This window comes from Camelina sativa, chromosome 10 (assembly GCF_030686135.1).
Source record: "Camelina sativa cultivar CO46 ecotype springtype chromosome 10, ASM3068613v1".
Lineage (NCBI taxonomy): Eukaryota > Viridiplantae > Streptophyta > Magnoliopsida > Brassicales > Brassicaceae > Camelina > Camelina sativa.
In genome coordinates, this window is record NC_141889.1 from 3,071,774 (window position 1) to 3,089,046 (window position 17,273).

The 17,273-nt window shown below is 35.4% G+C and overlaps 3 protein-coding genes across 7 annotated transcripts; 2 read left to right on the plus strand and 1 right to left on the minus strand.

Moving 5' to 3' along the window:
• The first annotated feature begins 1,231 nt into the window (after nucleotides 1–1,231).
• LOC104716828 (UDP-glucuronate:xylan alpha-glucuronosyltransferase 2) lies at nucleotides 1,232–5,518 on the plus strand. 2 transcript variants are annotated; one of them, XM_010434275.3, is made up of 4 exons: nucleotides 1,232–1,640; nucleotides 1,735–2,389; nucleotides 4,358–4,883; nucleotides 4,973–5,518. In XM_010434275.3, the coding sequence occupies exons 1-4, from the start codon at nucleotides 1,434–1,436 to the stop codon at nucleotides 5,394–5,396; spliced, it is 1,812 nt and encodes a 603-aa protein (XP_010432577.1). In that variant the 5' UTR covers nucleotides 1,232–1,433; the 3' UTR covers nucleotides 5,397–5,518. The 2 variants fall into 2 exon arrangements, with proteins under 2 accessions (XP_010432577.1, XP_010432579.1); XM_010434277.3 differs by having other exon boundaries at nucleotides 1,280–1,645.
• A 2,645-nt stretch (nucleotides 5,519–8,163) lies between these two features.
• On the minus strand, nucleotides 8,164–11,313 carry LOC147935760 (uncharacterized). Of its 4 annotated transcripts, none has more exons than XM_087468398.1 (4): nucleotides 11,134–11,313; nucleotides 10,963–11,016; nucleotides 10,670–10,829; nucleotides 8,164–10,570 (listed from the first exon to the last, which is right to left on the minus strand). In XM_087468398.1, exon 4 carries the CDS (start codon nucleotides 10,116–10,118, stop codon nucleotides 8,559–8,561), a length of 1,560 nt encoding a protein of 519 aa, XP_087324524.1. In that variant the 5' UTR covers nucleotides 10,119–10,570; nucleotides 10,670–10,829; nucleotides 10,963–11,016; nucleotides 11,134–11,313; the 3' UTR covers nucleotides 8,164–8,558. The 4 variants fall into 4 exon arrangements, with proteins under 4 accessions (XP_087324524.1, XP_087324525.1, XP_087324523.1 ...); XM_087468399.1 differs by having other exon boundaries at nucleotides 10,784–10,829; nucleotides 11,134–11,248; XM_087468397.1 differs by having other exon boundaries at nucleotides 8,164–10,829; nucleotides 11,134–11,230.
• A 2,045-nt stretch (nucleotides 11,314–13,358) lies between these two features.
• LOC104716829 (putative disease resistance protein At4g33300) lies at nucleotides 13,359–16,798 on the plus strand. The gene is made up of 5 exons (XM_010434278.3): nucleotides 13,359–14,424; nucleotides 14,510–14,892; nucleotides 14,975–15,330; nucleotides 15,428–15,633; nucleotides 15,747–16,798. The coding sequence occupies exons 1-5, from the start codon at nucleotides 13,740–13,742 to the stop codon at nucleotides 16,574–16,576; spliced, it is 2,460 nt and encodes an 819-aa protein (XP_010432580.2). The 5' UTR covers nucleotides 13,359–13,739; the 3' UTR covers nucleotides 16,577–16,798.
• Nucleotides 16,799–17,273: the final 475 nt, after the last annotated feature.

A 17,273-nucleotide genomic window follows, 5' to 3' on the forward strand; every position in this document is an offset into this window, starting at 1 on the left:
AAAAAGTTTCAATATTTATAATATTTTTAAACTTTTAAAATTTTAAAATTATAATATTTAAAAACTTTTTAAAAGCTAAGAACTTTTAAAAGTTTCAATATTTATAATCTTTAAACTTTTAAAAAGTTTCAATATTTATAATATTTTAAAATTTTAAAATTTTAAAATTATAATATTTAAAAGCTAAGAACTTTTAAAAGTTTCAATATTTATAATATTAAAACTTTTTAAATTTTTAAATATTATAATATTTTTTTTTGAAACTTTTTAGAGTTTGAATTTGATTAAATAAAAAACTGGATCAAACCGAATATACTTTTAAACTTGGACGCCTTATAAATCAAGCTTTCCTGCTAATTCGTTGTTGGAAGCATATTAATCTTATTTATACTGGTTTTGAATCATTGTCTAAAAATTTTCTAGCCGATGTGGGATTTTGTACATAGTTCTTTTATTTCCATAAATTTAAAATTTTCCTTTTTCTAAAAAATTCTGGAAATTTAAAAAATGTTAATGAATGACATGTCAAATCCTGATAGATTGTTTAAAATAATTCTTAATATAGAAAATTCAGGAATTTTTTAAAAAGTTAATTAGTAAAGTGTCTAATCCCTATTGGTGGTTTTAAATCCTAAGTGGACGCCTTTAAGAGCTTATAGCTTCTACTTTTTATCAGTATAGATTTTTTCAAAAGTTATAGTTGGTATAGGGTTTTGTGAACAAAATTATAACAGAATTTATTTCTAAACATATATTACATCGCATTTCAAAGCTCATGGAAATGTATATTTTATTATGTTCCTTCGATGAACATTTCCTTAATTTTATTTGTTAGTTCATTTAAAAATGTATACATATGTTAATTAGTTGTTGTAAACAGCTAGAGCGCATTCACGATTTGCCTCTACTAAGTGGTAACAACAATTCTATGTTCTGGACTGGAGCACCATACCATTAATAGTAGTATCTCCAAATGACGGTAGTGAAGCCCTTTTGGGTTGTGCATTGGATGAAATTAAGTGATATAATATCCATCCTTAAGGCATCCGTATGGCAAGGCAAACTCAAGTCAAGGGTGGTTTTCTATTATTAATAGTTCACTTTACATTGTAATTCTGGTCCCACATTTTGAAGTTGATCAAGGTGAGAGAGAGCAAATACGTAACTTAAGGCATACGTATGGCAAGGCAAACTCATATCATTATGTGTATCCCATCCACCAAAACTCGTTGGCGACATATCTTTGTTTATTAATAACCAATCAGGCTTGTGTTTGAGTAAAGAAAATCTTTTGACACACGTCCAATGAAACTCTTCTAGACGTCTTACTCAAAAACTCAACCTCTCCGTATATAAAGAATAAATCCTCCACACAATGTCCCTTAAAAACCTTTGAACATTTTGATTTAGGAGTATATATATATATATAGGAGATGAAAGAGAAATGTTTGTCTTTGAGAAACGAGAGGACGATAATGAAGATGGCACCATCCAAACCCGTACTGATACGCTTCAATCTAGTCTTGTTGGCTTTCTCTTTTCTTCTCTATACTGCCATTTTTGTCCACCCTTCTTCATCGGTCTACTTCAGCAGCGCAGCTTCCTTTGTTGGATGCTCCTTTCGTGATTGCACTCCCAAGGTAAGGTGAGTTTACTTTTTGCTTTGATATATATCGGGGTAAGTGTTATGCTCAAAGTCATACTAATTATATATTTATATTGCTATTTGATCAGGTGGAGAGAGGATTGAAGATGCAAGAACTCGTTGAAGAGAACCAAATAAACAGGAGAGATATGCTAACCGCTAGTAACCAAACCAAGCTGGAGGCCCCAGGCTTCATGGAAGAGATTTTAACAAGAGGGTTAGGGAAAACAAAGATAGGGATGGTGAACATGGAAGAATATGATCTGACTAATTGGAAACGTTATGGCGAAGCGGTTCACATACATTTTGAGCGTGTCTCTAAGCTATTCAGATGGCAAGACTTGTTCCCCGAGTGGATAGATGAAGAAGAAGAAACCGAGGTTCCCACATGTCCTGAGATACCGATGCCCGATTTCGAAAGCTTAGAGAAGTTGGATTTGGTTGTAGTGAAGTTGCCTTGTAATTACCCTGAAGAAGGGTGGAGAAGAGAGATTTTCAGGTTGCAAGTGAACCTAGTTGCGGCTAACTTGGCAGCCAAGAAAGGGAAGACGGATTGGAGATGGAAAAGCAAAGTCCTGTTTTGGAGCAAATGCCAACCGATGATTGAGATTTTCAGGTGTGATGATTTGGAGAAGAGGGAGTCAGATTGGTGGTTGTATCGGCCTGAGGTGGTTAGGTTACAACAGAAGCTTAGTTTGCCAATCGGATCTTGCAATCTTGCTCTTCCTTTGTGGGCATCACAAGGTAATCTTTATAAATTAAGCAAAAGTAACTAAACTATAAGTAAACCACGCAAAACTAAACAGAACATTAAGATGAACCGTATATACAAATAACTAAATTATGATGAAACTAAAGACTTTTTTGTCTTTATCTTATTTTAATATATTTAGACTATATTATTAGCAAATTATTCACTCGTTTGTTTTTGAATTTGGATATAAAATAAAATTCCGAGTCAAACTAACCAAACAGAACATATAAGTCGAACTGAACTTGAAATCGAATTAACCGAGTTTTGTGGCGAAAGCGTAAAAATGATCTATAGTCGACACTCGAAAGTGTGTCAGAAGAGCTATGAAGTGAATAAGACATTGTAACATAAAAGTACTTTGCTTCCGTGAAATTGATGTGAAAGGTACCAACTTTATTGTGTAATATAAAAGAACTCGATACGTTTGGTTACTTTGCTTATAAATGATTGGTGTGTGTTAATTAGATTTGTTAGTGGTTGTGTTTTAGGTATGTCTTTTAGCTAACCACCAAATACTATGAATTGTGACACAAGCTACCTTACATGTTTAATTTACGGAGATATTAGAATATCTTAATTAATCATCTTTTCAAAATAACACTATTCATTTGGTAGATTGAATTAGTTAGCTAAATGGCTTGTGGTCTAAGAAAACGAATGTCATCGAGCAAGGTTAGTGATAGTTTATATGCTCTTATATTAGAAAACTAGGATTAAACCCGCGGTATACCGCAGAATAATATTTTATAAATTATACTTTTTCTGTCTCGTCTCACATAGTTTGATGTTTTAGAGAATTTACTTTGTCTCTCAAAAGTTGATTTTCTGAATATTTTTAATACTAAAAATATGGGAAAGTGAAAAAGTGGAGGAAAGTCACTAAACTAAATCATTACACAGATATATGAATGACCACAAATAAAAACAAATAAATTATAAGAAAAGATAAATAATAAAATAATTACATTCTCTCTCTTAATATGTGTGAAAAGTCATAAACATCAAATTATGAGGGATAGATGGAGTATATATATATAAATTTATCTTATAATCATATTTATGTAAAATCTAACTGTTCCATCACATGGCCTACAATATTATGAAATTATGTAAACTTTAACCCGTTCAAATTTTAAACAGCAATCATAGTTTTAGTAGTGTTAAAATATTATATATATAAATGCAACTATACAATTACTTAAATCTTAATATATATAATTTGTTCTAGATTTATGATTTCTACTGATGTTAAGTAATTAAGATTTAGTATGTTAGATATGAATTCTTCATATCCCTAAAGGCCTAAACTCTCCAATAGAACTCAAAATAAAATCCGAAATTATTGCAGCATATGTGTAGCATTACATTTAGCCTTTGTGGATTTACAACATTAAATACTGACTATTATTTGGATTATTTAATTAGCTTTGTGCAAGTGATAAATTTCACAATATATTATAGTTACCATATACTAACTAACTCGTAATCACACGTTTAAACAGTTGGGTTCAACTATTTAACCCATTTACCCAAACAAAAACACGCGGATTCTATACTATTTGAATGGAATTAAATTCAATTTCTTACTTATTCCCTAATTGTCCTTTTTAATTTTAATTATTGTTTTCTAAATGCATAAATTGAATGGCAATTGATGTAAATAAAACCATAATTTTGGACATTCTTAATTTTGTACTCCTCTTTTAATAGTATTATTATTATTAAGATATTCAACTCTTTAATTTGTGTATTTGTTTGTTTATCAACTAATTACTACTTACTAGATACGGTTGTAAATACGATACTTCATTTTTCCAATCATAAAAATGCTATTTCGCCCTTACATCATGAGTTTGATATAACAATTTATCTTTTGCTGAAAAGAAAAAACAAAGATTTATGCACAGTATGATAGTAATTACTTAATACATTTTAATTTAAAAAAAAATGAAAAGCAGGTGTGGACAAAGTGTATGACCTAACAAAGATAGAAGCAGAGACAAAACGACCAAAACGTGAAGCTTACGTAACCGTCCTCCACTCTTCCGAGTCTTATGTATGTGGTGCCATAACTTTGGCTCAGAGCCTCTTTCAAACAAACACCAAACGCGATCTCATCCTTCTCCACGATGACTCCATCTCGATTACCAAACTTCGAGCTCTCGCAGCCGCAGGATGGAAGCTTCGACGGATCATCCGAATCAGAAACCCGCTTGCCGAGAAGGACTCTTACAATGAATATAACTACAGCAAGTTTCGACTGTGGCAGTTGACAGATTACGACAAAGTGGTCTTCATTGATGCTGACATAATCGTCCTACGTAGCCTTGATCTTCTCTTCCATTTCCCTCAAATGTCAGCCACCGGGAATGATGTATGGATATTTAACTCCGGCATCATGGTCATTGAGCCTTCTAATTGTACGTTTAGTACGATCATGAGCCAACGAAGCGACATCGTTTCATACAACGGTGGAGATCAAGGGTAAGTTTTTTTTTGAATTATAACTTTATATTAAACAAAAAAAAAAACATATATGTTTACATAAGTTGTGTTGTTACATATGTTTTCAGGTATCTAAACGAGATATTCGTGTGGTGGCACCGATTGCCTAGACGAGTAAACTTTCTAAAGAACTTCTGGTCGAACACAACCAACGAAAGAAACATCAAGAACAACCTGTTCTTCGCGGAGCCCCCTCAGCTCTACGCGGTCCACTACTTAGGTTGGAAACCATGGCTTTGCTATAGAGACTACGACTGCAACTACGACGTGGACGAGCAGTTGGTGTACGCCAGCGACGCGGCGCATGTTAGGTGGTGGAAAGTGCATGATGCCATGGACGAAGGGTTGCAAAAGTTTTGCAGGCTGACGAAGAAGAGGAGGACTGAGATCAATTGGGAGAGAAGGAAAGCAAGGCTTAGAGGTTCCACTGATTACCATTGGAAGATCAACGTTACTGATCCAAGACGACGTCGTTCTTATTTGATTGGTTAATTTTTTTCCCTATTTAGACACGATATTTAAAGATACCATTACTTTCCAATTTGTCCCTTCTTCCTATTGTCTATGAGAATATTACAATTCTTTTGAGCTAAATTTTCATCTTTATTTTAAAACTCGTGTTTTTAACTAAATTTTTATTTGGTCCTTTTTCATATCCACGACGAGACCATGTACGCATGTGTATTCGTGCTGTGAAAACCATCCCATGCGACCATACATGCCATAAGTGATCGAACTAGACATAACTATGTTGACATGTTAGAACTGAACTTTCGAATTTGCTAAGAGAGGTGGGCGCGTGAGTTCTACTCGCGGCTCTCTCCTCTCTCCTCCTTTCTCTTCTTCTGATCACAACTCCGTGCACCGAGTGAAGGTTCCTCCGGCGATTCCGGCGTTGAAGAGGAACTACTGGTCTATGGCGCTTCATCCGTAGTCCATTGCACCTACTGATGAGGTCACCAGATCGAAATCAAGGGAGTTTGTGGCGAGGAGAAGCTTCCGCAGGACAATTCCGGTAAGAGCTCTACCGGCGGCGTGGCTTTGCGGTTAGAAGAAGGTAGTTCTCGGCGAGGAATGAGAAAGATACGGCGGTTAGATCTGAACGGCTGGAGACGCAGGAGGTTTTGTCACGGCCGGTGGTTTGACGGGGGAGGTCTACCGCCGGAAAGGCAAGGCTAAGCCACCGTCGATGGCTGTTTAGATCTACTCCCTATTGCTCTATCTCTATCAGACTGAACCATGGCTTCCGGATTGTTAGATCGGTTTCTTCTTCCTTCTCTTCACAACTCTACGGTGGCGGGATGGTGATGGTCCTGTGTCACCTTCTCTGTTTGACTCCCGTCTTCCTGGCTCGCCGGTGGTCCTGGGCCGACGAGTATCCGCAACTTCGTGGGAAGGCGGCTGCACTAGGGTTCTCCTTTGCAGATTAGGGTTTCTGGCTTATATCGGTTAGCTACCGGTTTAGTTTGATATACCCAGGTTAATTTTGGTTTTTGTTATCTGGTTTGGTTTGTTGTAATCGAACTGGGCGCTAAGGAGATAATTGTATGGGCCTATTCCGGAAATAGCCCATTGGGCATATATGTTTATAAATTGAAAGTCTTTTAACAAAAAAAAAAAAAAAAAAACTATGTTGACATGTTGTAATAAGTTAGAAAAATCAATATCGAGTGTGTAATATACTGGTTAATATTTAAGAACGACTTTGTGGAATGGCGGACCTAGAAAATATTTTTAAGAGGGTCAAAAAATATATTTAAATATTATTATATATTTAATTATTTATTAAGATATATTAATTTATTTAATTAATATTACAAAAATTAATAGTTGAATATAATATTACAAAAATGGTATACTAAATAGTTTTAATTAATTCATGTAACATAAACATCACAAATTAAAGTCTCTTTATATGAATTTGTCTTGTTATTAAAACAAAGAAAATTTAACTACAAAAAGCCTCATGGTGTGATGGTGATAAGGAAAAAATAGCTTTAAAATAAAGATTTGAATTTAAAAACAGAAATTAATGATGAGAATTATTAAAAAAAAAAAGGAAAAAGCACCGTTTCTATGGGAAATAATAGGAATTATGAAAATTGAAAAAAAAAAAACATTAATGGAAACATAAAAAGGAAAAAAAAAAAAAGCCAAACGGGATGAACTCAAGAATAGAGTCAATGAGTTGTATTTTCAACCAAATAAGCTAAAGACCTTTAACGATTTATACAATACAAATTTTAGTTTTTATATTTTACCGGGGTCAATTGACCCCCTTCCTCTCACCGTGGGTCAGCTAAGTGCAAAATTATTTTTCATTACATAAGATAGAGTTCCATCCTCACCTACCATTTCTCCTAATAAGTCATTAGTGTTATAATGATGAGTTTTTGATTAGAGATCTTTTACTTAGTACTACAATGATGAGGACTGTTTGATATGAGTCTTGCTATATTATAGTGAGTTTACGTTTGATGACTCTCTCCCTACACTTGGATTATTCTAATCATGAGTTTATTTGGACTAATTGTTGCAATATTATAACATGTGTTACGAGTTTTGATAAAGTGTCAGTGAGTGAGATGTAAACTTTGTCACATATTTAGATCGATCTAAATAGGTGACTCCTCAGAAACGATGTCTAAAGAGGTCATCAATATTACTTCTCCGTGTAATGAGTTTACTAGATCTTTTACACGGGAAGTCATATTGATGACTTCTTTAGACATCGTTGTTGAGGAGTCCTATTTAGATCGATCTAAATATCTGACAAAGTTTACATCTCACTCACTGACACATAAGTAAATTCTCTCTCGCGTTATTTATATTTAGTATTGACTTGTGTTAAAACGAAGTTACAAGTATGGGTTAAATCCTTATATGTGTTAAAACCAAGTCAAATGTGTTAAGATATGTGTTAAATCCTGTATTTCTTAAATCTTGATATGTGTTAAAACCAAGTTACGGATCTGAACTTAATTAATATGTCCTTTAGGTACTTGTACTAATCTCTGTTGATTTGTGCGTTTATTTATTTTTGATCTTTTGATCTGAAATTAGACTCTTGCTTGATATGAACTTAATATGTCCTTTAGGTACTTGTACAAAAGAAGCAAACCGATGTGAAAGAGAACCAAATACAAAGCAATGAAAACAAAAGAAGCAAGCGGATGTGAAAGAGAAGCATACAAAAACAAAACAATGACAACAAAAGAAGCAAGAAGCAAGCGGAAGAGAAGCATACAAACAAACCTAATAAGAATGAAACTATGAAACTCTCCTTCTTATCCTCCGATACACTGTTTTACAAGACTAGAGCCACCGGCACATCACCGATTCATCAACTCTATCTCCCAAGCAACACATATGTCACTTCTACAATTCACAAATAATGCATAAAAGAATTACAATGACTGTTCTCTGTTTATATACCAATGTCTTCGGTCCTTTGCACGTGCTTCTCATGTGCTTATCAATACTCCCCCCTTTGAAAACAGCTTGTCCTCAAGCTATGGAAAAAAAAGAAACCTAATGAACTGTGTGTAGTATCATCATATCGCCCTTTCCCAGCTCTTTCTCCACAGCTTCTTGCTAAAAGATGTCAAAATATGTTGTCTTGCAAGGTTTTACTATAGGCAGATGTTTCCCTGTTCAAAACGTTTCGCTAGTTTGTATTTTGAACTTAAAACCACCATTTCTTGCAAAATTTTCTCCTCCATAATCCTGAATGGCCCTTTGAATCTGCTCCAATGCTCTTTGAATGATAGAATCATGCTTGATCATCATGTAGACGGGCTGCTGCGGATTTGTTGGGGTGATTGACAGAGTCAACAACATAGATGCAAAAGTTGCAGGTTGAATGACTTGCCCAATCTGAGACCACCACACATCAATCTGTTGTTCGATTTGGAACTTGTAAACAATGACGAGTCCATGCTCTTTGTTCTGTCCCTTGTCTCTCCAACGATGCCACAAAGAAAAATACCCTCTCTTGTCAACAGTTGCAGCAGAGCAGGTGCCATATGTAACATCACTTCCACGTGAATTCTTGTCAATTATCAAGATTGCTTGTAGTTCCTTAGATTTCCATTTGTGCTTTACATCGGTCTCACCAAAAATAAGCTGTGCTAATATACTTAGATTCACTTTGGCAAATGTACTATCCACACGTTGTTCCATTCTATAAAGCATCCCTGCAACCGCTATGGTTTCAATTCTCATCTTGTAGGTAATCTGCTGCAGCAACACAATATCACTAATAGATAGTCCCTGCAAGCCGTCTCTTGTTCCTTTCGCATCTGCAACTATATCTAGAAACAATAGTTGTTCTGGTGCTAAATTTTGTGCCTTCAAACTGTTCTTGAACTTGAACATCCATGACTTAGGAAACTTGCTCATCTTTAAGTTGTACCCTCTAAAAGATACTTGATCGAACACTTGGTAGCCATAAGGGTCCATCTCGCTACCATACACAATCTGAAACTGAGCCGCAACATTTCCATCAAAGAACAAGCTCAAATCCGTGTTTGTTAACCTCACCTCAACTTCTTGACTCTTTGGCGATTCTTCAGTAAAGATCCATGCTACTTCATTAAGAGCTTCAAAGATTGGATTCTCAACGTGCTTTTCCCCAAGTTTTCTATTTGCCAAAACTGAATCCATTCCAGAAAATCCTAACTGAAGAACACTACGGCTAGGTTCCAAGTCAGAGATCAATACCTGATGTTGCGTGTTGAATTGATTCTGGACCAACGATTCTTTGTGAAAAATTGCTTCTTCACTGTGAATTGTAACTTTTTCTGCAGCAGAAGTTGCTATTGATACACATTCATTGGAAACAGCCAAACCAAATGTTTCTTGAATGGCTTTCTTCTCATGACGCGAGCCTTCCTCACTGTGAATCATATCAGCCACCACAAATTCTGGTTCAACACTCCTGTCAGCCTCTAGATCGTCTCTTTGCTTCTTGATGAATTGTTGTATCTTACATTCGTTCTCAAGCATCATCCTCATTTTTTCAGGATCGTCTCTTTTTCCAAAACCCAGTACCAAAACATCTTTCAAGTCTTCCCAGCTTTGGAAAGGCATAAACGATTGTCGCCATTGAACATGAGCGTCGGCTTCACCTTCGAGAAGACTATGTGCAAGATTCAGTTTCTCATCCGCCGTGAAATTCTCTTGAACAAAGAAATCCTCCAGCCATGAATCCATGGTCGTAGTTCACCGGCAACACCATCAAAGATGGGAAATCCCTCAAGACACATTGTGACTAAAATCCCCAAATTTCTTGAAACCCTAACTTTCTTCAGCGTTTGATTCGATCCGTGTTCACAAGCGCACCATTTGATAAGAATGAAACTATGAAACTCTCCTTCTTATCCTCCGATACACTGTTTTACAAGACTAGAGCCACCGGCACATCACCGATTCATCAACTCTATCTCCCAAGCAACACATATGTCACTTCTACAATTCACAAACAATGCATAAAAGAACTACAATGATTGTTCTCTGTTTATATACCAATGTCTTCGGTCCTTTACACGTGCTTCTCATGTGCTTATCAAAACCTTGGCCTGGAAACTGAAGTTCTTCATTTCACTCCCATTTCGAAGACCCTGCAAGAGTCTTCCCTTAGCAAGGGTAGCGTTCGAAGTGAAATGCTTCACAACAACAGTAGCAACCGATTAGATACAGAAGAAGGAGACAGGAGAACTGAATCAGTCTAATGAACAAGCAAAAAAGGAGAACCAAGAAGATACCTTAGTGTATCCAAAAACAAAGCAATCCATTAGTGTATCCAAAACAAAGCAAGAAGCAAGAAGCAAGCGGATGTGAATGACAACAAAAGAAGTAAAAAGGGAGAACCAATATACCTTGGCCTGGGAAAATACGTTCTTTATTCCTCCTCCCTGCAAAAGTCTTCCCTCGGCAACCGCAGGGTTCGAGGTGAAGTATTTACAACAAAGCAAAGAACCGAATCAGTCCAGTCAAAACAATAAGGAAACAGATCAGTCCAATAAAAATTACGACGCAAGATCAGAAAGAGATCTACCTTTCTCTGCTGCAAGAGTCTTCTCCTAGAGAGAGCAGCGTCCGTTGTGAAATCCTAGCAAAAACAAGCAATCCATTAGAGTATCCAAAAACAAAACAAGCAAGAAGCAAGCGGATGTGAAAGAGAAGAACAAAGCAATGACAACGCAAAAAGGGAGAACCAAGAATATACCTTGGCGGCCTGGGAAAAGACGTTCATCATTCCTCCTTCCTGCAACAGTCTTCCCTCGGCAACCACATGGTTCGAGGTGAAGTCCTTACAACAAAGCAAAGAACCAAATCAGTCCAGTCAAAATAATAAGGAAACAGATCAGTCCAATGAACATTACGACGCAAGATCAGAAAGAAATCTACCTATATTAAAGTACTGTTCTATTGATTTATATATACACTTAATTACATATATATTTAATTTACCAATTAGAAAATACACAGTTACAAACTCACAATTTACTATAAAATAGAAATACATATATTACAGTTAAATTTATTTATTTACTATTTTTACTAACATTTTTCTGTTAAGATATATGTATACTATACAATAAAATGTGAATTAAATTTGTTAAAATTAAACTGAAAATAGAAAAATAAAAGAGAACTCAAAGACACTCATTTTTTTAAGAAAATTGAAAAAAAATAAAGAAAATGGGAAATAGAATGTAGAACCATCCATATATTCCAACTGGTTAATATTTAAGAAGTATGTGGAGTACATGCAAAATTATTTTTCATGACATTAGATATGTTTTGAAATATTACGTAAGGACATGCTATTTAGACAACGTACAACAAATTATCAAACAAAGTCAAACTACATAACACCTTCCTTAGACACGTAAGATAAATCACCTAAATATTATTATTAAATAATTGTTTAGGACTAAATTTTTTATTAGGATAAATCACTTAAATATCTCAAATTTTATTTTCGACCTATCAATATTATTAAATATAAATGATGTATATACTACTTTACATCAAGGAAATTAAAAATATATTACAAAGCAAAATATTTTCTATGATTTTTTATATATATAAATAAACGCTTTTTGATATTACATATCAAATAGTTTACGTGTAGGTATCTTATCTTGTAAATATAAAATCAACTACTATTAATAGAAAATTACAAATAGCGATCTATATTTTAATATGTAACTAGATTTTAATTCACAGTATACCATGGGGTAAATATTTCTTTTTAAAATTCATGTTTTTTTTTTAATTTACAAAAATTGTTGAAGTTTATTTAATAGTTTTTTTGTATAATACCAATTTTTATTAAATCAATTTGATTATGCATGTACTATATTGGTGTTGTTAATAAAATATTAGAATGAAGAGTTTATCCGTATTGAAATATGAGATTAATAATATTTTAATTTTTTTAGTAATATCGATTCGAATCCGTCCTGTCATACAATCCATCTCGCGAAGAAAGTTTGTTGACTTGTTGTTTTGTCCCATAGATCATGTGATCTAAAACGTAATTGTTTCTTGTATGCTCTAACGTAAATTTTGAACATGTTTTCAAATAAACTTGTAAAATATGTTTAGGAGATGGATGTTATATATTAGTGATAAACAATATTCTACCAAGGGTAAAATTACGGCACCCAATGAATTAATCAAACACCTTTAGGTAGGAGGATGCAATCATTGCATGATTGTTATAAACTCAAATGTGAAAACTGTAATCTTTGTTCAGTATCGATAACCTTAAATTGTGATATGGGGCTAATAGCCTATTAACGTCCTTTTTGTGACATATAACTTTTTTTGTATGGACTTGAATACACCCAAATTGATACTAATAGGCCACTATTGGACTATCTAGCTGTGAAAGCCTATATTATTAAGGAGTTTTATTAACAAAATTTGCTTAAAGTTTTGGTCCTTGTTTGATTTATTTATTAACTTCATCCCCTATATTCAAATCAACCGCTAATCATGTTAATGATCCCTATAGAAGAATACGTGTGTACATTATCGAAATAAATTAGTTAAATTATAACATTCGACCGAAGAAAGGATAATGACATTTGGAAGCGAAACATATATATTGCTCTAACTAAAAAAAGAGAGCGAAATATATTCCCGTGTTACGGAAGATTGTCACCGGTGGAGCAATAATATATAACCTACGCAATAAATGCGCTGGAATTTTTTATCTCAATATTGTATTGCTTTCTGTGGACTTGACTTCAAAACTTATATACTAAAAAAAAAAGAAAAAAGAATAGGCAGAAAATAATCAAATATTTATAGTGACGTCGTACACACCACTATAAATATGATCGATCTCGGTCTCATTTTTGTCTTATTCTTTGTGTCATCCACGATGTGTCTGAATGTGAACTATGAACACAACTTGTGTGGCTACAGCCAGTATATGAATTTCATTAAACAAAGATATCTTCCCAATAATTCACTTCCCATCTCCCCGTAGACTTTACAAAGTCTTCTAAAAAAATTACAAAAAAACTGTAACAATTTTCTAAAAATTTACAATATTCAATTACTATATATATTTTTTTTTGTACTAGTTATAAATTTTATAATTAGACAGTTCATTTGTCTTCGTCAACTTATTTGTATTCTTATTTGAGTGTCTGTCACTGTCACTTGCGAATTTGCTTGGAAATTTTCCTTCACAAAATTTGATTCTTTTTTAAAAATAAAAGCGAGTTTGTACACTTGTTTTAGTTGTTTACTCCTCTCTCTCTCTCTCTCTCTCTCTCGGTGGAGCTCCATCCATCGACTTCGTTTTTTCTAATGGCAGTCACCGATTTTTTCGCCGGTGAAATAGCGACGGAGCTACTGAAACAGCTCGTTATGATATCAGCAAAAGCATGGAGATACAAAAACACTGCAAAACAACTCCTAGAACTAATCGAGACCATTCAACCGACGATCAAGGAGATACAGTACAGCGGCGTCGAGCTGCCTCCTCACCGCCAGGCTCAGATTCGTATGCTCTTTGAATCTTTAGAGAAAGGCAAGAAACTCACTGACAAAGTCCTTGGCTCTCACCGCTGGAATCTGTATAGACAGCTAACCCTGGCGAGGAAGATGGAGAAGCTCGAGAAGACAATCTCTAATTTCCTCAAAGCTGGGATTCACACGCATATCCTCGCTGACGTTCATCTTCTCCGGGTTAACTCCGATGTGCGTTTTGATCGGGTTGACAAGAGCCTTGAGAGGATGATTGAGCAAGTTGGTTCTATGAAGATAGGTGGAGGTGGGTTGATTAGAGATGCGATGAAGAGAGCTGAGGCTACTATGGAGATTGAGACCAATGATGATTCTGAGAAATTTGGGGTTGGTTTGGAGTTGGGGAAGAGGAAGGTTAAGAAGATGATGTTTGAAGCTCAAGGTGGGGTTTTTGGGATTAGTGGTATGGGGGGAGTTGGCAAAACCACTCTTGCTAAAGAGCTTGAACGGGATGATCAAGTCAGATGTAAGTATTGTTTTGATGACTGAGTTGACTAGTTTAGAGATTGTTTTTGTGAGATGGTCAATTCACACTGCTGCTTTTACTTTAGGTCACTTCGAGAACCGGATTTTGTTTCTGACTGTTTCACAATCTCCAATGCTTGAGGAGCTCAGGACACATATCTGGGGGTTTTTCAATGGTTTTGAAACTCTAAATTCTGTTCCAAACTTGAATTTTGAGTTTGAGGGTGGGGTTAGAATGCGGAAGCTAGTGATTCTTGATGATGTTTGGATCAGGGAGGCGCTGGACCACTTGACGCTTAATATTGCTGGTTGCACTACACTTGTGGTCTCACGTTCAAAACTCACAGAGCCTAAATCCACTTATGATGTGGAAGTACTAAGTGAAGATGAAGCAATCTCTCTCTTCTGTCTCTGTGCATTCGGTCAGAAATCTGTCCCTTCTGGCTTCTGCAGCAATCTGGTTAAGCAGGTAGTTTCAGCTGACTGATACATGCAAAAAAGTATATCACAAGCTTTTCGATTCTCAGATTTTTTTTCTCTGTTTGACTCAGGTTGCTAATGAGTGTAAAGGTCTACCTTTGGCTCTCAAAGTTACAGGCGCTTCATTAAAAGACCGACCTGAAAAATATTGGGAGGGCGCATTGCAGAGGTTATCAAAAGGTGAACCTGCTGACGAAACTCACGAGACTAGATTGCTTCATCAAATGGAGGCTAGTCTAGAATATCTCGATCAGACAACCAAAGAGTGTTTCTTGGATCTTGGCGCATTCCCTGAAGATAGGAAGATTCCTCTTGATGTTCTCATCAACATGTGGATTGAACTACATGATATAGAGGAAGGAAATGCTTTTGCCATTCTTGTTGATTTGTCAGACAAGAATCTTCTTACTCTTGGGAAAGATCCACGGTAAGGGGGGGGATCACATGACTTGTAGTTGCTGTTCACTTCTTATAAGATTTTAAAAGTTTTTTGAATATTATTATTACTGTATATGAATTTGCAGGCTTGGCACTTTGTACGCAAGCCACTATGATATATTTGTGACACAGCATGATGTTCTGCGAGACTTAGCCCTTCATCTATGCAACCGAGGTAAAGTAAACCGAAGACAGCGGTTGCTGATGCCGAAAAGAGAGTCAGTGCTTCCAAGAGAATGGGAAAGGAACAGTGATGAGCGATACAATGCCCAAATTGTCTCTATTCATACTGGTAAGAGTTTTCTTTTTTTCTTACACTGCAATCTTTATATTACTCTGTTCTCTCATGTGATGATTACCAGAGATCGTAATAGTGGATTGGACCTTTTCATTTTGTTTTTGCAGGGGAGCTGAATGAAATGGATTGGTTTGACATGGAGTTCCCCAAGGCAGAGATTCTAATTCTGATTTTCTCTTCAGACAAGTATGTCCTTCCTCCTTTTATCACTAAGATGAGTCGGCTTAGGGTCCTAGTGATAATCAACAACGGCATGTCCCCTGCGGTTCTCCATGACTTTTCACTATTTGCCAATTTGTCGAAATTAAGGAGTCTCTGGCTCGAGAGGGTTCATGTCCCTGAACTCTCCAACACAACCATTCCCTTGAAGAATCTCCACAAGATGTCTCTGATTCTGTGCAAGATCAATAACAGTTTTGATCAAACCGGAGTTGACGTCTCCGATATCTTCCCAAACTTGGGTGATCTCACGATAGATCACTGTGACGATCTCGTGGCACTACCTTCAAGCATATGCGGCCTGACCTCTCTTAATTCCTTGAGCATAACAAATTGTCCACGCCTCAGTGAGTTGCCCAAAAACCTCAGTAGGCTACGAGATCTTGAACTTCTAAGGCTGTATGCTTGCCCCGAGTTAAAAGCATTGCCTGAAGAAATCTGTGAGCTTAGTCGGCTTAAGTACCTCGACATCTCACAATGCGTCAGCTTGAGTTGTCTTCCAGAGAAGATAGGAAAGCTAACGAGGCTTGAGAAGATCGACATGAGAGAATGTTGTTTCTCCGGTAGACCAAGCTCTGCTGTTTCACTGAAGTCTCTACGCCATGTAATATGCGATACAGACGTTGCATTTATGTGGGACGAAGTAAAGAAAGCCGTTCCAGGATTAAAGATTGAAGCTGCTGAGAAATGTTTCAGCCTAGATTGGCTCGATGAGTAGTAGGATCACCCTAAAAGCTGTTGTCAGAGTCGGTTACGTTAATCAACTTGTAGTCTTGTATATAAACCGTAAACCAAATTACTTGTTAATTTGCCCCCTCAATGTAATTAATTCCTGTAGTTTTGGTTGCTTAGACCAAAGATTATCTGGGCTTGGCGTGGGCTTTCAGAATCTAGTCGGACTTCTCTCTCACGGAATAAAATTAGTGATTTAAGAAATAAACTAACTAGGATTTAACCCGCCGTACACCATGGGACAATATTTTTAATTTAAAATTTTAAAATTTATATTGTATTTATTTGTTATTTTATTATAATTTTATTAGTTTTAAAAATATAAAATTTTACAGGTATTTGATATAAGTATTCAAAGTATAGATTTTTGTAGTGTTTTTAAGATTTTAACCCGTTTAGTATATGTATAGTCTAGTAATACATTTATCTCCTGGTACACATCTAAAAGTGTCATCAATCCCATCAATCTCATTCTTATTTAGGCTTTGAATGGCTGTAGATTTTAAAAGTGTTTTTGGTTTTAGATTTTTCAAAAATCTACTTTAAAGCCAATCAAGATTATGCAAAAATTGGATTTCCTAAAAATTAGGGAATCCAGATTTTGTTGGTTTTTGGTAATTTTCAAAGAAAAACCAAAATCTATGTTTTACTAGTTTTTCATTTTTAAGCGTGACTTAAATTCT